The sequence below is a fragment of the Chlamydotis macqueenii genome, chromosome 3 (assembly GCF_036417535.1).
Source record: "Chlamydotis macqueenii isolate bChlMac1 chromosome 3, bChlMac1.mat, whole genome shotgun sequence".
In the NCBI taxonomy this organism is placed as follows: domain Eukaryota; kingdom Metazoa; phylum Chordata; class Aves; order Otidiformes; family Otididae; genus Chlamydotis; species Chlamydotis macqueenii.
In genome coordinates, this window is record NC_141558.1 from 20104282 (window position 1) to 20125374 (window position 21093).

The following is a 21093-nucleotide window of genomic DNA, read 5'->3' on the forward strand; positions in this document are numbered from 1 at the left end:
ATTTCTTGGGAGATGCTGAGCAGAGTCTGGGTTCATCTTGTATTTGTTGTAAAAATATTTGTTTTCCTTTCTACAACTGAGATGGTGGGCATTTTTCTCCTTTTTATAAATGCCTGTTTTGAAAGAGTAATGCCCTAAGATCTGCCTGTGACAGCCAGGTAGGCAGACAACATCTTGGTTCAAGAAAGGTTTTCATCTTTTTTTTACAAGCCTTAAAGAAAAGTAATGACCAGTTTTTTAGAAAAGCATGGAAATTACTTATGTCGAACACTCTTCTGCAATGTATTTTAGTGAAGTTTGTTTGTTTTAAACACAAATAGAGGGTCCAGTGAGTGCTGTAGTAACTTCGGGTATTTGGGGAAGACAACTTTAGTTGGTTAGTGTGCTACTGCATAGCCATGTAGATGTTGTGCAAAATGTTGTTTGCATATGACCTATTTTGGGTGCCTTTCCCTTTGAATATATGTCTCTAATAAAACCACAGAAAACATGGTAAACCAACATTAATTTCTGAAGAGCTTTTTAATTCTGGTGTTGTCCAGCCCTTCCAGTTTATGTATGCCTGAGAAAGCATTTACGCATATGGATCTGCTGTCTCCAAAAAGGCTGCATAATTTCTGACAGTAGCAAAAGTATGAACTTCCTACTTCAGTAATTCCAGAGCTTCTTTGAACCATCCTGTCTCTTGGGAGAATGCAGACCGAATTGATAATAGGTTCAGACAACAGCCAGAGACTAAATATTGTGGTAGTTTGGACCAAGAAGCTTTGTGGAGTGGATCATTCTATGCTTTTTTAATAAAGGAAGAAAGAAAAATATATTCCTTCCTTACTTTAAAACATGGTAGCTGTTGAGAGAGGGCGCTTTAAGTAAGATAATTGCTTGTATAGTTTGTTCTCAACTTCCACATTATCATCCAGATACTCCTGGAAGAGATACCCACAGAGTTGTATGGTATGGTTAAGTGGAACCTTTTTTTTGTGTACACAAGTTTGCAGTGAGAACTACCTCCTGGCTTCAGGAGTCCTGCTTCCAGAGATCACTGAAACAACTGTTAAGGGACCACTAACCGTTTTTTTCCCCTGCCATTTAAAGCCTTCTAAACAGGCTTTCTCCAGAAATTGCTGTTATGGCAAGGAGTGAGGAAAGGTTACAGAATTAAATAAAACTATGGAATATTTCTCCCAATTAGCAGGGATTTACAAAAGAGTATCCAGTGTTTTGTTTAAAGTTGTGGAAAGTTTAGTCAAATGTCTTCCATTAAAAGCAATGGGAAATTGTACAAGTATGATTTTATGCAAGTTTTGAAATCATTAAGTATAGTATACAGCATCTTTTCTGACTCATTAGACCATAAAGGCTCTTAAGGATCTGATACATGCTATAACTTTATAGCATAGACATGAATACAGAGGAGGATTTGCTTGACACTGTAGGATGTAAGTGTCCGGATCCTCAGCTGCTCTAAATTAGACTGCCTTCATTGACTTTGGTGGAGTTCTGATAACGTGAAGTAGCTAAAGTTCCTCTAGTTTAAAGTCTCTAAAAAGCCATTATGGTCTATTAATCATCTACATTTTTTGCAGTCCTTGAATATTGTTATATTTACATTATTTATATTTCATTTACATTACTTATTCACTTATCTAATACTTTTGCACATCCCAAAGTACTTGATGTGAAGATTTTCTTAGAGTTGTGTATGTATGTAGCTGTGGGCTTATTGTTCTAGTGGTCTCAGCACAGGCCTCTCTGGCAGGAATTCAGATCCCTCCTCTGACATTTGCTCCTTCTGTGGCCTTGGGTTTAACTTCTTGATCTCTTTGTTTCAATTTCCTGATGTATAAGACTATGGTATTTCCAGGAGTGTTGTGATAACTGTATAGCACTTTGGAGATAGACTTGTATGTTTATTTATCTTTAAAGAGTATGAAACAAAGAACTGTGTTCTACAGTCAACATGCAGTAAAATAAAACTTTCATAATTAGGGATTCCATTTGCAAAAGATAAGGTTTAAATATCATATTAAAATCTAAGAATGAATTTAAGACCTGGAGAGTCACTCCAATGAGCTAAGTAATTTCTCTAAAATGAAGGTGTTTTGGAAGAACTTGGAATGTAACTATATATATATAAGCTACCAGAGAGAAATCAAGAGAAAAAAAGTACACAACTGAATGTGAACTCTAGATTGTATTGATTCATGCTGAAAAAAAAATGGATTGTATATGAAGTTCTGCAGGTACTGAAATGTCCACTGATTTACTGAGGGTTGCATTTGTTGAAGCTGGGATGGAATTTAATGTAAGAAAGACTTAATGGAAAACAAGTAGCAAAATCTTCTTTTCCAGAGATGAAAGCATAAATATTGGAGCAGAGTAATGACAAGAGCAGCGTAAAATACTTAAATGAGGATAGCTCAGATTGGGTATTGAAAGGAGGACAGACTGAAAAAAAAGGAAAGGGGATGTTGGTTGATCTTGAGACCAAAATGGTAGCAGTTAGAGTATCCTGAATTTTATTCCTTTAATACTAATATGAAAACCAACAATAGTCTCCAAATCTGGCAACTGTGGTCAAGATGGTAAGATGTAATGTGTATCATGTACTGGGCTGGAAGGGTAGGAATGTTATTTTACAGATGTTCTGTTAAAGGAAACAAGCTGATGAAGTATGTGAGAAAATTCTAGTTCAGGATTAATCTCACCAGCAGTTCCACTACATTATTGGCAGAAAACTTTATTTTATTGAAAAAATGTCTATTTAGACTTTTCATTGATTTGTAAACAGAAGATCCAACAACATTCTAAAAGATCATTAACCTTTTAAGCATATGAATTTTCAAGTATTATATATGCATGTTTGTAATGGCCCATATTTACACAGCAAGTGATACTTCCAGTAATTCTGATTACAATGTTTTCCCCACCATAATTTACTGAAGAGAAAGGAATATTTACATAATTTCTACCACTTCATAAGGAATTTAAAGAAAATGAGAGTAGTCTCCTCAGTGAGCTTTGGAAGAGGGATTTATTTGTGCTGAATCGCTGAATCATTATGCTAAAGAGCTGGGTTTGCTACTCTCAGGACATTGAACTTCCATGACAGTACTTTTACAGACCTTAATACATCAGACAAATAAGAATGTAAAGAAGGGAAACTTCAACTAAACAGTTTCCAAAAGACCTTACACTCTTGAGCTGATGCTTGCCAGCAGAACACTGATTGACAGTGGTATGGTTTTGCTGTAAAAAGGTCACTTTCCAATCACTGTGAATGGATTTTGCTGTGATCGTAGAAGCCTGCTGTCTGAAAAGAAGATGACGGGATAAAAGTGACAGAACTGTGTTAAGAAGTAGAAGGCTTTTTTTTTTCCTTCTAGTTTTCTTAAAAACATTTACCAAAGAGTAAATGACATGATTAAATGAACCTTCTTACAGAAATGTGAAAAGCATCATTCACTTGACACATTTGTTGTAAATTATAGATCCCTCAAGAACAGAAAAGAAAGAGAGCAAATGTCCTACCCCTGGGTGTGATGGAACTGGCCATGTAACGGGGCTTTACCCCCATCACCGCAGTTTGTCAGGATGCCCACACAAAGATAGGGTCCCTCCAGAAAGTAAGTTCACATTGTTTCATGGAAACCGGGGATAAAACTACAAAGATTTTTCTAGCATGCTTTTTAAACTTTTTATTTAGAAAATTGATTTCATTTTTCAGTATGGTTTGTCTCGACTTAGTCAACTGTTCTGTGTTATACTTTTTCCTTTCTTCCATCATTTCCATTCTCTACTAACGTTTACACTAAAAGAACAACTTTTAAAGCTGTATTCTTTGATTTTAAGAATGCTAGGTTATTTTTAAATAGATGTATTCAGTCAACAGAGAAAAAGGTTTCCAGAAGGTATGCACTGCTTTTACTCCTGCTTGCTGATGTCACATCAACTGTCCCTGTTGTCTTGTGCAGGAGTAATTGTACTTGAAAAATTTGCAACCCCTTTTCTTTATTGTTGTTGTGTCTTAAACATAGTTTATATTTAACTTATTATTATTAAAAATAACAATTTGGCTGTTTACTTAGTTATACAACTCAGGATTTTGAATAGTATTCCCCTATCGGTCACATGGGTGGAATTTCCTGCCATGTTAGCGGATTCTCTGCAAAGGAGTTTCACCCATATGAGCTCATGGATATTCACCGAAAGGCAGAGGGCTTCGTTTTTGGAAATCACCTCCTTGGCTGGTGGAATCGGCATAGTTCTGTTGGAGCTAATTGCTCTATGCTGAGTTGCACCAGGCAAGCATCTAATTAAGACCCAGTTCTCTTTCACACCAATTATAAAATTGAGTTATTCCATTGAAGCCTGTGGACCTAAAATCCCCACTTTTAGACCAAACCTCACTGGATTTACAGCAGTCTAAAGGAAATGTTGTAAAGACAGTCAGGGCTAAAATGGTGCCCAGTTTCCAAAGGAAAGTTGATTCTGAAGGACAGGAAAACAGAAGTAGATTAGCGCACCAAGAGTGGCAGACATTAAAAGTCTCCTCTTTCACGGTAGAGTGGCTTCTTCCAGAAGTAAAGTAATGAAGAAGTGCTTTAGGAAACTTTGCTGTAGCTTGGTTGATCTCTGAATACAGTAGAACAAATAGAGTAATTTCTCTGCTTTGCAAGATCCTGTAATTTTCTGAAACACAAATATTTATTCAGTTGCTCAAAGTTCTCTCATTTTTACAAATGGTAAATAAAAGGCTCTTTAGAAGACTTTGTAAATCAAAGAAGAATATAGCTTTAAACTGTTTGCATGCTCTTGTACCTACTAAAATGAAAAAGGTGAGCTCATCTTTTTATTTTTTTCCTGTGATGTTGGCCTTGTGAAGCATGTTTCAAGAACAGCTTTGAATAGTAGGAATTTCAGAGTAAAGCTTTTGCATCTACACACGTTTTAGTACACTGATGATGGGGTGATGATTATGGTTATCTTTTAATCAGTATACATGGTTAAATTCTGAAGTATCTGAACAGCTTTTATTCAGTTCTTAACTCAATCAAGGAATTCACTGATTTTGTTAGATTTTTTTTTTTTAAGTGAGAACTAAATACAGGCTTCCAGATTAGTTCTTCTATAAGAAAATCAGAACTTTGCAAGGGCTGGATGGCCTTTTTCCATAGAGTGGTGTACTGCCACTCTGAGACGTGGATTCAGATATGTCTCACATCATACAAAACTCTTTAGTGTTACCAAAAAGTTCTTGGTAATTTGGCACATCATAACATGAGCTTTATGATTTAGAGGAATACTGCTCTGAGCAGTCTTGGGACTAAGTTTTCCATCCATCTTGCAGTGGATGCAGATGTGGATCAGTTTACTTGCTTAAGCTTGTACCACTTATTTATTTTTTACAGTTTTCTTTTTTTTTCCACCATCTCTCAATTTTTAAGTGCTTATTTTTAGTTGTTAGTCTTCTGAAAAAAAAAAAAATCCATTGCAATTTTCCCATCTGTAGAGAATATAAGTAAAAATTAAAGGACCAGTTCTGCTTATCATATAGATGTGATTGATGTATCTGTGTGGAAGTGGGCAGAACTGGCCCCTTGCTCAGTTGAGCTGTCTTTATAGTTAGGGTTAAATTTTGTTTAGGGTTGTACTGAGGTGTGTTTTGAATAATTCAGTGTTCTACCAGTATAGCTTGAGGGCAGATTTTCAGCTCTCGAGTTTGATACTGTGTGTATAATGCTATGCATTATGAATACATACATTTTTGTAGTCCGTAATTTTGTATTGGACTGTTGCTAGCTCACACTTTATTGTTGAGCTGATCTTTGCTCAATGTTTTTGTATGAACATGTTGGAAGTCTTCTGCTTCACTGTTGCACCAGAGATGCATTTGTTTATAGGTTCTGTAACCTTCATAACTTTCACTTTTGCCCTGTGTTAATGAGCCTAGGGTCACCATACTTACTTCTCTTGTCAGGCTTTATTGGCTATGTGTGTCACGTGTATTTTGAGGAATGCTGGTTGTTAATGAATCCTGCTTTATTTTAAAATGGTTTCATATATACTGGGATTTGATTTTTTTTCTTGTTTTCATACTCTGCTGTTTTCTCTTACTCTCCTTGTCAAGTTCTTGCCATGCATGAAAATGTTCTTAAGTGTCCTACACCAGGCTGCACAGGCCGGGGCCACGTAAATAGCAACAGGAATTCCCACCGAAGGTAAGGATGCCGTCGCTGGACACCAATCTAGAGGGAACAGTGCCTCCGAACTGCAGCCCTTCTGGCAGTCCATTGGCGGGGGGGGTGTGAGTGTGTGTGGTGGTGTTTTGTTCTTAAGATTGACAGATGGTGCTTCGCGTGCTTTATCCATTTTCAAGAATAACATTTATTCATGTATTTCCTGAGGAGGAAGAGAGTATGTTTGCTTCAGTATGGATGAATTGATCCACAGAAGACATTTTAAACATCCTTAGCTTTTGGGGTGGATTTTTTTTCTTTTTGTTTTGATATTGGCTGAACAGCAGTGGTACAAGACAAACAGTACGACTCCTTACAGATACGTTGCAGGTAGAAGGAAGAGTGTGCTGACATCATCAGGACTAGGGCAGAGTTCTTATTCTCACACTTCACTCTCTTCAGGGCTTTTTTTATAGTGCATTAAAAAATCCACTGTACTCCTAAAAATGATTTTTTTTAATACTTAAGTAACAGCATTTTAAGTATACAGACATTATAAGAGTTAGCTTTCCTACTGACCACAATCTCAACCCCAAAGTCCTTATTCAGCTAAAACCAAACGAGAATTTTGCCTGTTTAAGAAACATTATGAAAACGTCTCATTAAATTTAAGAATGAGAAACCAGAAATGTTAGATGTAAATGTTCTAGCCAGGCAAAAGAAGTTCAAGAACAAAAGCAGCTTTCATAGAGTCCTAGAATCATAGAATAGTTTGGGTTGGAAGATACCCCTAAAGGTCATGTAGTCCAACCCCCCTGCAAGGAGCAGGGACATCTTCAACTAGATCAAGTTGTTCAGTGCCGCATCCAACTTGGCCTTGAATGTTTCCTGTAGTTTCCTAACATTGCTAATAGATTCTTATAGAAGGGATGCCATTGCCTATTAAATTCTGTCAACCAAATAACAAAATTATCAAAATGTTACTATGATTTTTAGTACATGTCGTAATTTTCCCACAGGGCAAGAAGATCTTGCTTGTTTCTTTACAATTTAAAAAAAATTAGGAAATGCAGATAAGAGGGTAAAAGGAACTATGCAAGGTTCCTATTATCGAATTCCTTTTTTACTGTTAATTGTAGCATGAAGGCTTAAGGAACTACACAGGTACTGGACATTCAGTCTTATCAAGCTCTGGGTTGCTAGACCCCCTCATATTAATTGCATTTCTCCTGGAAGACTCTTGTGAGTACCAACCCATCTGCAGTAAGCTGCGGTACCTCTTTCTTCTCTGCAGTGATGCTGCCAGTAGATGCAGCAAAAACCTCTGAGAAGGCTTTATGGGAATTACTGCTGCTTGAAGCAGCATTCACTTCTGGTTGAATATCTGCTAGAATATTTGAGGTGTCTGAAGAAGAGCTTGTCAGTGGAGCGCAGCTGCCCTCTGGCATAACTCCGAAACCACACAGAGCCCCCTCACCCCTCTGCAGAACTAGGGCAGCAAGGGAGGGCTGGGGGGAGCAGTCTGCAGTCTGTGCTCACCAATTTCTGCAGCTTTTGGGGCATTTTGCTCTGCTTCATTTTTTTTTCTTTTTTTTTCCCTTATTTCCTGTGGAGAAGGGAACATCTGGGAATGCACTGGTTTGCCTTTCATTTTAATTTCTTTTCCTGTGGAGAACACAGGGAGCTGCGGTCACATAAGCACGCAATAGACTATGACAAGGGAAGGACCCCCTCCATTGTCAGGTCACCGGTTTTTACAGCTTCACTAAGAGCACCATCTGCTGGCATCAATATATTTATTTTTCCCTGTTGTAAATCTTTTCCAGAAGAATCAGGCTTATTATTGTAACTTCAATAATAGTTCAGCTTTTGCAAATTTAATAGAGTGTTAAGTGCAGAAGTTCTTTTCATGTTGCATCATCTCTATTAGAAAACATACTTTAGTGGCTGAAATTCATGAACAAACACTAAGTGTAACATAGTTGACATGTAGACTTGCATACTCAAGGCCAAATTTTGCACTAATTTAGATGCCTTGCAAAAAACCTCGAGTTAATGGAGCTGAATGAAGTCTGAAGCAGTGCAAGATTTGGCCTATGTGGGTGTTGTCATTTAATCATCTTCAGGAGCCATTTAATTGGCAACATTTGTAGAAGTATAAAGGCCACAAGTCTGCTAGCAGAGCTGCACAGTAGATTCCAGTTTATATTCACCTCTCCTACTGGTATGTTCACTGGCTTACATCCATGAATAATCTACACATGTACAGTCAGGGAAGAAGAGCAGATGTAAGATCTACCATGCATCTTTGAAAGCAGAAGAAAGGAAGTCTATTCTAGAGAAAACACACATGACCAAAAAGCTTTTCGAAACTCTTTTCCTTCAGATTCTTCCTGATGCTGGCTAAGGAGGAGAAGGAGTAATTGGATCAGTGCTATAATGTGAAACTATGCAGGACAAGACAATTAAATTTCCTTTCTGTAATTGCAGCCTCTCTGGATGTCCTATTGCTGCAGCAGAGAAACTGGCTAAAGCTCAAGAGAAGCATCAGAACTGTGATGTGTCAAAATCAAACCAGGCATCAGATCGGGTTTTAAGGTATTAGAAATCACTATAATACTTATTATTATGCAGAATTCATCACACATTCACCTAATCTGAGAATTTATATTATATACTTTGTATATACATATATATCTCCTTTAAAGAAGAGTTAGAATTAGGGCTTCTGGATCCAATTCTCACAGTGTATGTTTCCCACTCAATTTACATGGGGGAGGGTTGGTAATTATTTTGGCAAATACATGTAAAGCTGAAAAGCTCATTTTTGTCTTAGGCATTGTTTGGTGTAAAGATGACTGCTGGAGTGCAAAGTCTAAGAACAATGTGAAAAAAGTTGGTATCTTTTGGGAATAAACTAATATTTACCGGTAAGTCTTGGTTTTTTCAGCAGGCTTTTACTAGTAAATATCAGTTTAAATTAAACCAGAAGCCCTACTTACATTACCAAACTGGTAGCACAGTTTTTGGCAGGACACTTGATAAAATGGCAGGTATAGCTTAGAGTCCAAAATACGGTCAGGCTTAGTTCTTTGTCCCTGTTCCCCTACTCACAGCCAGGAAGGATGGAAAGAGAGAAAAATTGTCCTAAATTTTCATATGGGAAGGACTTTGAACCAATTTGATGTAATTATACCCTTTATCTTCATCCATATGGGATTCTGCATTTATCCAAAGCTGTATCCAGCTTTGTGCCATTGTCTCCTCTTTTGAGATATGTGGGTGGAAGAAATACTATTTCTAAGGAGCTGAAGTGTGAAGGATACATGTAAAGGAACTAGACTTCTGCATGGTTGTACCAGCCTTATGCTGATGATGCCCCAAGAGCTGCAGAATTCCTCCATGGATACTGCAATATCTGTGGGCTGGGATAGGTACATCCCTCCCAGCTGCCTTGAAGAGCCTGGACGAAGTGCTGCAGCTTTATTTCCCAGAATTTCCTATTTATCCCATAGGTTTCTTAGTATTTAGCCATCTTCTAGATTTAAAATATGATAGAACTGCTTAAAATGAAAGTTTTCTACTGTATTATCAACATCATTCTTTGAATATCTTCTTAAAACTTCATCTAATCTTGATGGTCTTTTCAAAAGCACTCTTTCGATAGAGCTAAGAACACAGAATATGGGTCACATCTACAGAAGACTTCTTGTCGTTCCATGTTGACTTTGTTCTCTTTCCTCAGATAGTTTCTCATGGGCTCTGTCTTAACTGCCCCTAACTCAGATTGTATAGTTTTCCATACATCATCCTGGACAGTTTTGTTAGGGAAGTGTTCTTCAAAACCTATTAATAAAAAATACCCTTTGAGGGAATAACACAGTTCCTCACTTGATGGAAAAAGGCAGAACAGTGGCTTTTAACACTGCTCATTAGAGGGAAGCCACTGAAGTGAGATGCCGTACAAAGACAACTGCTCAAAAGCAGCATCTGGTTTGCTGGCAAACTTGCTAGGAAGTTGCGCTGCAATCTTAACTTTGCTTGTGAGCCTGGCCTGTATTTCAGATTTTATAGGCAACTCAAATAATGCTTTCATCTTGTCTCCTGCTTCTATTTTACCTTTAAGTCACTGAAGTATTTAAGATTAAGAATTTGAGAGCTATTTATAATATTTGCATGCAGGCAACTGATGGGCAGCTGAGGTGTTCAAGAGTAAATCTTGAATATTTATCTTCATCCCTGTTTCCATCCCATGTACATTTAAAATTTCTTACTTAAAAAAAAGATCAAATTGATAGGACTTATTTTCCACTGAAATTTTGTATTTGCATTGAATGTACAGGATCTGAAATGCATCTTTTTAAGTAAATATAGATTATCTTGAGTCAGGATCAAAATATTATTCATGTCAGCTCATTATATAAATGAGCCCACTGTATTTTGTGAGAAAGGAGTGTCTGAAGGAATGAGCATATATAAATCAAAGGCAATAGTATGACTAATATGATTTCTTAGGTGATTGTTACATAAATATCCTGACTAAATTCTATGAAAATGAATTCATTCAGAAAAACATAATATTCAAAACCTATTTCTTACTGTTTATCACATTCCATTTTGTCAGTCAGCATGATGATATTTCTGGTCTTGACTGAATTTATGTTCCTATGAATGTTCTTTCCATTTCCTCTGGTTATAAATGCAGTAAAGAAAAAAAAAAAAGAGGAAGATAAATGTCTTGATTATGTGATTCTTGATTCCGGCAGAAGCACCTCAGATGTGCTGTTCATCATCTTTACCTTCTGCAAAAACGCAGTAGGTAGACATGTAGCACTGTGTAACATTTGCTCCCTATGACCCAGTCATATAATACTTTCTTATATAGGTAAAGTTTGCAGGATCCGAACTTCATTTACCTGCTTTGAGAGCTGATGGCTGCTGTGTACACATGCAGAAGATAGCGTGACAGTGGTGGATTTCACTGCAGCATTCTTTCACTGAGATTTCACAAGTTTCTCCAATGGCTGAATGAGATCAGCCAGCGCTTCTCCTGACTACCCTCCCTGGTCCTAAACAAAAGACAAATTTAGCTAATACAATTTTATTCTGTATTCATTCACAGAGCTTTCCTAGAGGTGTGTATCTGTGTATCAGGAATCGCAGCTCCTGCCACAGCCTTGCATTTAAGGGTGAGCAGGATCTGTGAGGCAGCAGCTCAAAGTCAACAGAGATTGTGAGATTCTCCTGCTTCTTTCTTAACATGAACATGGATTTGTATACTGAGGGGTGACACAGGGCTAGCTCCTTTGGAAAGCATACAGGAAAACAACATACAACTCTAATGAATGAAATTCAGAGGAAACTCCATTGCTTAAGTGGAGTTTCCAGTGCCTTTTTTTCTTTTTGACATTTAAAGGAATTTGTCCAAGCTTCTTCTGTCAGTCTGCTTGCTCCTCTTTAATTCACCTCCCAAAAGAGAATATGTTTGCTATGTGATGCAATTACATGGGAAAGGGGAAACCCTGAAGTATTTTAAAATAGAATTTTAAAATCCTTTTAGCTACAGGATACATTTAGTGGTATTATAATTAATTTTGTCTAGGCTTTGTTCAAGAAAATATATATTGTTTGTCTGCTGAAAATAACCAAACTAAGCAAATGCAGTAATATATTGCTGTCTCTTGAGTACAAGAAATAACTAAGACTTTCTAATCTGAGCTTTAAATTATGCACAGACACAGTAAACTGAACTGCATCTAACAAACTTTACATATCTTTAATTTCTAGGCCCATGTGCTTTGTTAAGCAATTGGAGATCCCTCAGTATGGCTACAGAAACAATGTCCCCACCACCACACCCCGCTCCAACTTGGCCAAGGAACTAGAGAAATACTCTAAGACTACGTTTGAATATAACAGTTATGACAACCATGCCTATGGCAAGAGAGCCATAGCTCCCAAGGTGCAATCCAGGGATATATCCCCCAAAGGATATGATGGTAGGAGGTGCACACTCTTATACATGAGAGACAAGTTTGCAGTTAATCATGTTGTTGTATATGTAAACATCATACAAATAAGACATGTTTTCATGTTCATATAGTATTATGAGGAATGTTGTCATGTGTAACTTATTTTAAAGGCCTTTTTAAAAAGCGTTGTTGTATACGGTGCTTGCTTCAGGATTGTTGCACTGGCAAAAGAACATCTCCAGCTCTTGGGATGTATTGAGATCGCAATAAAAGCTAAGTAATAGAGCTACTCCTTATGTTACTAGCTGGGAGACCTGACCCCAAGGGTCACATTAGGATTCTCACTTCCATACGGTAGTTCAGGTAGCCCATAAAGATAACATACTTGCTCTATGGGGATGTGGAAGTAGAAAACCTGGAACTCATTGCACTTCAGAAATCACCACTCCTAACTTAATGAGGCATTTCTGCTCATTTTGTCCTCATGAATACACCTGTTGAATTCTCTGGAAAACTTAACAGAAGTAACATGTTTAGGAGTAGACTGAAAGTGGCTTCCATTCAGGAGAAGACAATATATGGGGTTTGTCAGGCAGGAGAATTTTTATTAGGGGAGAAAAATGAACTGCAAGATAAAGAATTAGGATTTTGATTATAGCTTTTGAGGACGTCGGGAATTTTTGAGAGCAATACAATTACATGTGTATATATATTACATGTGTCTGTATATATATATATATATATATAAAAACCCTGTGCCTTTATCTTTTATTTTCTTTTTTTTTTCCTTTTTTTGAATGTTAACAGTTTATTTTTTGGTTGAAGTATTTGATACTACTCGCTAACTACCACAGGAGATTTCAGGCAGGTGTCAGATTTTTGTTTAGGAAAACAGAAATGAATAAACTATATAGAACAGTTTATGCTGTTGCCCTAACACAGACTCTGACGTTCAAAAGTAGGTAAATGGAGAAAGGGAAAATTGCTACAGCTCTTGCATTCATATTGCTGATATTTTGTTCTCATAGAATCAACAGGCATGTTCTTGCACTATAGCAGAAAGGAGAAGGGTTGTGAAAGGCAACATATTTTTCAGTAAAAGTGTCCTTTTTTCTTCTATTACACACTCATCTTGTTTGCCTGTATCAGAATACGGGCTTGGACATTATTAAAGGTAAAGCACTGGCTCTAAGTGTGGTTAGAAAACTAGTGAGCCTACATTAATTTAAGGTAAATGAGATATTAACTGTTGTGTATATGCTCAGTGTACCCTTGCAGAAGGGAAAGAATCAGAGTATTGCTGGGAATCCTGTGGACATGCATATTTTCACATCAAATTACTGATTCTTAAGCAACTAATTTATATTTTTCTCATTTAAGATCCCTTTTCACCAAGTACTTGCAAACTCTTCTTTTTTTTTTCCCCAAATCACCAGAACTTGAGAATATATGTAACATTAAACACAAGTTTAACAGTGGCCTTAAATAATGAAAGGCTAGCGTGATATAGGTCACTGTTTTTATACACACTCATCTTCCTTTGATATAAATAGGAATTTTACTTGGAGATAAGACTGAGACTAGATAGCTTCACTGCTCAGTGATGTGAGCCAGAGAGGACTGAGGGACCCTATATACATGTGATTCATGCTGGGACAGCAAATATATGTGGTTCTTGTGTACTCAGAACAGCTGAAGCCCATTGTAGTTGGAAGAGATTTGCCAAATGAAGGCTAATTCTCTATTGATTTGTTCCATACCGCTGGCTCTGCAGGAGGCAAAACACGCTGTACCTGGTTCCAAGTAATGCGTTTGGCCAGACATGCCAACATGGTCCCAGAGATAGGACCTAGTTTGAGTAGCCTTTGTAGCCTATCAATGATTTTCATGAAACCTGTAGGATTCTCATCTCTGATACTCCATAAGTACTGCATCTTATTTGGCTTAAATTGGCAAAGGGTTTGGAAGTTCTTGAGGAAAATCAGCTAAATTCATAGAACGATGAAGTGAAATCCTGGGCACACTGAAATTGTTCAAGGTGTTGGCACTGACTTCCAATGGGACAGTTATTGTAAATAACTGAATATGGAAGAGATTTCAGGAGGAGGCTCTTCACTTAAAAGAGCCACTTTTCCTCAAGAAACTTTGCAGTATTTCTAGGTGATTTCATATTTATGTGTGAAAAAATTACTAATTATTGCTACTAAAGCTATTATGGAGGTACAGAGTGTACACCTATTGTGTATGTCAGCAAACGCATCTATATAAACGCAGATTTAGTTTTGAAAAGTCATCCTGAAAAACATGAAAGTAAACCCAAGGTTTTGGGGGAACTTGCAAGTAAACAGCACTTTCGTTTTTCTGACTATATCAGGTGAGACAAATAGTCCAAGATCTGAAAAATCAATAACTTCATGTCTCAATCCTTTTTTTAATTGTAAGCTAGCACTGTATTTTCATCATCAGAGAAAGGGATTATATGTTCAGTAAGTGTATGATTGTGAGTGATATGAACATAAATAGCTCCTTTGGATTGTTTTCTTGTTTTTGGTTTTTTTTTTTCCAGTAAGCTTTAGTAAAAACCAAACAGAAAATGGAGACTTTGTATTGTGGGGTAGGATACTCTGATAATTCTTGAGAAATCTTGTGTTTGTGGGCTTGTTTTCCCTTTGAAACCAGTTTCATGGTGTATTGGATGTTGGGCTTATGGTGTACAGCAGCAGAGATAAGAGAAGCTGTACACAGCAGAGAGGGGAGACAGGAACCTTTTGAGTTGTTCAGGTGATGACAGGAGCTCCTCTCATCTCAACAGAAGGACTGGGTCCTTCCATCAAAACAGTGTGGAAATGTTAGGAGTGGGATCAGTCTGACCATATCTAGACTTTTATAATGTCAACACGTACATCTGAGCTTGTCACCCCTTTCAGATCCAAGGAGAAAGATAGACACTTCTCTGATGTAATACATCTCCTCCTGAAGTACATATTTAAAACTTGTCAGGTGAATCATTGCCCGAAAGTTCCTATTTTTTAACACTGCTTGTAGAAGAAGCCTGTAATGACTAGGTCAGATATTTAAAGTTAGGTGAGGTGAATCTCTTATTGTGCAAGTCAGAAAAACTGTTGAAACTGTAATTAATTTACATAGCACATTCAATTTTAGGCAATACTGGGGATGAGGGCGCCTGGGCAGAATTTAATTCCACTCCAGACGTCTTAGTTGGGTCCTTTATGTTTTTAGGATCTCTCCCACTCCTCTGTTATTAATTAGCAAGAGGAGCCTGTTGACTTAGAGGGGTTCTTTGTAATCAGCCCTCAGGCATGTCTGATGGGAGGCCAGTATGGGTATGCAGTTGGTTCGACCTGTATCTGTTATTTAATGGGAAAGGTGTTCTCCACATTTGATTTCGCTCCAAATCATGAAGCATAGGGGGGAGTACAGAGTTTCCGAAACCTGGCGCCACAGAGTTGGGCAACATAGCAAGCAGAATTATCTGATACTGAAACAATGCATCTTTCCCTTCATTAGAGATCAGCTTGATTTAGTTAATTATAAATTGGTGGTCTTTGTTTCTCCTGCAAAGCTAATGTGAAATGAACAGTCTGGGTTATATGACTCATCTTAAAATATACAGCTTCAGTAAAGTTAAGATAACCATGGCCATTTCTCTCTAAGTGAGCTTTGCTTAAATTATTGGTAATCTAAAAGCTAATAATTGCATAGCATGGTTATAGTACTTTACATCTTGAAGTGTTTTGCAAGTGAATCACAACACAACTAAATTTTAGAAGCAACTTTCTATTTATAGGGAAAATGAATTCGAGGGATAATATAGTTTGACCAAGGCCACAGAGGAGTCCGTATCAGAGCCTGCATGAGTTTCTGATGGTTAGTCCTATGTATAAAGCTGCTACTTTCCCTCCCTTTCTTTCGCACACATTCTCATATAATTTCTCATGTAGTATGTCTCTTATGTCTGTCTAAATGTGACCTGCTATAACATGACTAACATTTTTTGCAAGCGACAGAAGTCTTATTTGTTCATATGAATTTTGAAAATTATTTCTAATTTGACAAGTTCAGTGGTACAGAGTGCCTACTGTGTTAACACAGTAGAAACTGAATTATTCAATTATTTCCTTCTTTAAGTATAGGAAAATTCTTGTGTGTCTTGGATACCATTACAAAGTAAGAATGGATAAATGCTGAATTTTTAAGGACCACTACTGACTACTATATTAATAATGAAACTCTTGAGAAATGGTTCACAGGTTTATTATTAGTGGATACCCTGCTAGAGTAGTGCTACTATGTGTTCAAAACAAAGAAATGTGATGAATGTTTAGCATTCACTTCACTTAAAAAAAAAAAAATCACACCCTGTGCATTATGTGGTTTTCCTGAGAAAACTCCATCTGTTATGAATTAAGTGAAACACTATTTCCTTTACAGTAGAAATAATGCCATGATTTTTTTTCAGTTTTTGAGAGAAAGGAGGATGACATAAGCTCTAGCAGAGATACTTTGCTTTCAGATTCTTCTTTTGAACCCTGCCTGCCTACCAAAGCAGCCTGTGGTTCACAAATGGGCTGTGCTCATGGGAGCAGATTATTGTATGTATGTCTGCTCAGACAAATACACCTGAAGAGCCTGGCATTTAAATGGAGCCCATCACAGAGGAGCTCTAGCTAGGGCCTGACCTTTTTTGTATAGCTCTCTAATCAGCATGCTAGTTGGTTATTGTTATACTGTGCTATATGGTATGATCTCTGCAGTATACATTTCCATCTTAAGGGAAAGTAGTTGCTGTAATATGCATGTATGTATCCTCTGACCTTGACTTTCTTTTTTAAATGAAAATATATAAACTTTTAGATTTAGGAGATGAGCTGACACTTTCTTGCATTTTATATAAACACTTTTAAAACAGCTTATTTGGGAAGAGGGTTGGAGAATTAAGTGGGCTAATAGGGCTGTTTTGCATTATTACTATAATGCTTTTGGCTGAAAGGAGCACTTCTTAAAAGCAGCAGCAGTGCTGTGTTGTATTTAGATAGGCTGAACGTTAGGTTTATCAGCGCCTTAGCCCTTCTCTGACCCCTCACAGCTTCTGTCGGGCAGGGTACAGCTGAGTGCTGCTGTCCTTGGCGTGAGCAGGAAGGGGTGACTTTGGTCCTTACTGTTTTTATGGAGAGTTGTAGGTGCTCAGACTGTTCGAAGGTGGGGACGTTTCACTTATATCTGTTTCCGCTTATACAGCCACTGCTTCTAGCCTTTGTGCAAGCCATAGTAAAACTCACATGTAACCACCACCTTTCTTCTTGCATCATTTTCCTCTCCTTTCTGATGGCCAGTGTCGTAATATTTGCCTGTGATGTATGAAGAAGAACCTTAGGAAGGATGGAGTGTTTGAGGACATATGGGTAGCACTGTGGCCCAGAGACCAAGCCTGTCAGCTTTACAATGGCCTTGATCCCCGGCAGCTCTGGGGAGTCTAGGCCTTAAATTAACAGTTTGCTCATGTAAATGTGAAAAGGCCCCACAGTGTTATGTTGCCCCTCATTAATTGAAATGAATGAGCCGAGCAGATCCTACCTTCTGTCTGACTATATATGTGGGGTAAAAGCAGTGTTTCTGTGTTTTTATTGTTTTCTAAATCCAGCCCGTTTGTCAGAATGATTCATGATCACATCATGCAGATTTTTACAGGAGGTTATTTCATGCAAACTCACATATGTAGCATATGAAAGTCACAGACAGAAATCAAGAAATACAGCCATCGTTCTTATTGCTGGGTTTTTGTTTTTTTTTTTTTTGCATCAGTTACTGTTGCTCATTATAAATTTCACCTCCAGCAGTTTGTTTTTCTCTTCGCTTATGCAGAATGTTCGTTCTTTTGAGTCATCCTTGTCATATTTCTTCCCACAGCTAAACGCTACTGTAAGAATTCAAGTCCAACCAGCAGCACAACAAGCAGTTATGCCCCTAGCAGCAGCAGCAATATGAGTTGTGGTGGAGGCAGCAGTGCCAGCAGTACCTGCAGCAAGAGCAGCTTTGACTATACTCATGACATGGAGGCAGCGCACATGGCTGCTACTGCTATTCTGAATCTCTCCACTCGCTGCAGGGAGATGCCTCAGAACCTCTCCACTAAGCCGCAGGATCTCTGTGCAAGGGTAAAAAATTAGTAATACTGTTTGTTGATGAAGATTTCTCGTTACTGCACTTGCTCTGTGGCCCTAATAGATAGAAGAATAGCTTTAGTACGTCTTGCTTTTTTTTTTTCTCTTTTCCTCGAAATTAACATAATCTGGTGGCTCTGCTGAAGCAGGGAGGCAAAAAAAAAAAAAAAGGAAAAATGCAAATTGCTCACAAGTATCTCTGGAAATTCCGATCGGTATATAAACTGATGATACTGATAGCATGTACTCCTCCTTTTTTTAATTTGTCTCTTACCAGTGAGATCTATCATTGTAAAACATGTTTAGCTTGCTCAAGTGGTATTAATTGCACTACTGATTTTTTTTTGCTAAATGCGGGCTGATTCATACATTTTGTGACAGGATTAAGATTTAACGATGTATTTTAATGTAAAAGTCACAAATGGGACCTAAGCTTGTAAGATCTAGTGCAAAGAAGTCTATGTTACTTGTATGTTATAATTTCTTGCCTGTCTGTGATACTGGAGTTCTTAACTCACTGCATAATACATTTGCAAGGAACCAGTGCTCCAGTACAAGTAACTTTAAATGTGCTTAACAGTAGTGTGGGGTCACTAATGTTCCGTATGTTCAGAGAGCATCAGTATATTATGAAATGGCTATACAGACATAAATAAAATCTTTTGTTTATAAGCTTTATATATTAAGAAAAGCAGTGCACTATTAGCATTCATTAAAGATTTACCCAAAGATTTTTTTTTATTATAAGCATTGAATTTCCACTCTGATAGCTGTTAAGAAATCAGTGTTTAACACGCACCAGCAAACAGTATGGTGTTACCTCTAGGAGACCACTAGATGGCTAGGCAGACAGATGCAGTGCAGAAGAAACATTTTTATTGTGCTTAGAGAAGAGCTTTGGAGCTGGCAGACATGTTCTGTTCTTCTACATATAGACAAAGGTTTTCTTCTCCTCGTCGTGTAAAGCCCCTTGATCATTGATAACAAACTAAACGCATAGTAGTCAGTATTAGTAGTAATAATGATTTAAACCAGAATGGCTGGTGACTTTCTGGCATATAAATAAATGCAGTTGTTTTCTATATCAACACAATGGAAAAAGTTGGAATACGATGCTAAAAATCTTTAGTGTCAAAACCAAAAGGGGACTTTTTCCTAATGTATCACCCTGTATTGAGACTGAAGGAATGAATTTGAGAAGACAAACAAGTATTTTCTAAATTAAGTTAGCAGGATAGCAGCAATTAGATACATGCTCTGACAAAAGGCAGTAATTCAGAGAGAGAGATTTGCATTCACAGTGCTTTTCTGCAGCTCTGTTGTTAACCAGAGGAGAGAAAGTTATCAGACATACAAGGAGTGAGTTGTATTCACATTAGTTTTGAAACCAAATTTCTTCTGGAGCGTTTCATTTTTGAAAGGATGAAGGATTCTCTATGGGCATTTTTATTTTATCTGGCCTTAGTTTTTTAAAATTTGTCTTCATTTTAAGATATCTTTTGTCTTCTCACATAATATAATAGACAACCCCTTTTTGTTTCTATAAAAGAAAAAGTCAGAGCCCATACTCGCCCTGTTTTTCAGAGTACCTCAGCCGCCGCAGAAATTGGCACAACTATTGTTGCAACTATTCAGCTACCTAAATGTATTGATTATAAAGACAGATATACAAAATGTTAATACATTTACACCTGCAGGGACGGAACTGTGAAATCTGAATGTATTTCCTCATTGGCAAATGGTGTCCAAAAGGACTTGTTTTGGTATCCTACCTCCCTGTTTAATTTTCTGACATTGTCTATTCAAGCACTGACTGTTAATGTTAAATAAACAAAGAAACAAAGATTATTTTATGCTAGCTGCTATGCAGACAGGTGTCAGGACTGGAAACAAGAATTATGCAGATGTTACCTCACAGATACTCACCTGTCACAGAATAAATCAAGAGCATAGAGACAACAAGAAAATACCTTTAAAGATTTCCCCTTTTCATTCCAAATTTTGCACCTGTGTGCTAGCTGGCAGGAGGGGTAATGAAGACTCTTCCCTCTTCCTCCAAATATCAGATTAGCCATTCAGGAAGAAATCTAACAGCATTAATGTTGTGTAACAGCATCATGCTATGTGTGGGAGGGGGCTCAATGCTTACAATCTATACAGGAATGGAAAAGCGTTTTATCATTCTGCTAGGCAATCAGATTGAAGAACACAGAGAGGTAACAGTTTGCTAGTGTGAAGCCGAATTAACAATATTTTTCTTATTTTGACAGAATCCTGATATGGAAGTCGATGAAAATGGGACGTTGGATCTGAGCATGAACAAGCAGAGGCAGCGAGATGGTTGCTGTACCATTTTGACACCACTGGAGCCAATGTCCCCACAACGGCAAGCCGTGATGAATAACCGGTGTTACCAACTGAACGAGGGTGACTGCTGGGACTTACCAGTGGACTACACTAAAATGAAGCCCAGTAGGATAGATGAAGATGATTCCAAAGAGATTAATGTATGTCTTTTTAATCTATTAGTTCTCATTGCAATCTAATTCTGGTAATTCATTAAATTTCTGAAATTTGGAGGGAAAGATTAAGCACAGTTAAAATGTGATTAAAATGGTAGTGTTCTGCAAAAAAAAAAAAAAGGACTTTCTGCTGGTTAATCTTTAGGACTATATCATACTGGCACACATCTGATCTGTGACTAAGTTCCATAAGAGAACATTTGAACCATGAACATGAATCATGTTTTCTAACAGCATC

The 21093-nt window shown here is 37.4% G+C and overlaps 1 protein-coding gene across 7 annotated transcripts in view; it reads left to right on the forward strand.

Annotated features, from left to right (window-relative positions):
* MYT1L (myelin transcription factor 1 like) overlaps positions 1 to 21093 on the forward strand; it is a 319362-nt gene that overhangs the window by 237042 nt on the left and 61227 nt on the right. For all 7 annotated transcript variants that reach the window (XM_086744916.1, XM_086744921.1, XM_086744914.1 and 4 more), the window contains 6 exons: positions 3492 to 3626; positions 6131 to 6221; positions 8670 to 8777; positions 11967 to 12178; positions 18080 to 18327; positions 20604 to 20840. In XM_086744916.1, coding sequence (XP_086601042.1) covers positions 3492 to 3626; positions 6131 to 6221; positions 8670 to 8777; positions 11967 to 12178; positions 18080 to 18327; positions 20604 to 20840 — 1031 coding nt within the window. The remainder of the gene's footprint in view (positions 1 to 3491; positions 3627 to 6130; positions 6222 to 8669; positions 8778 to 11966; positions 12179 to 18079; positions 18328 to 20603; positions 20841 to 21093) is intronic.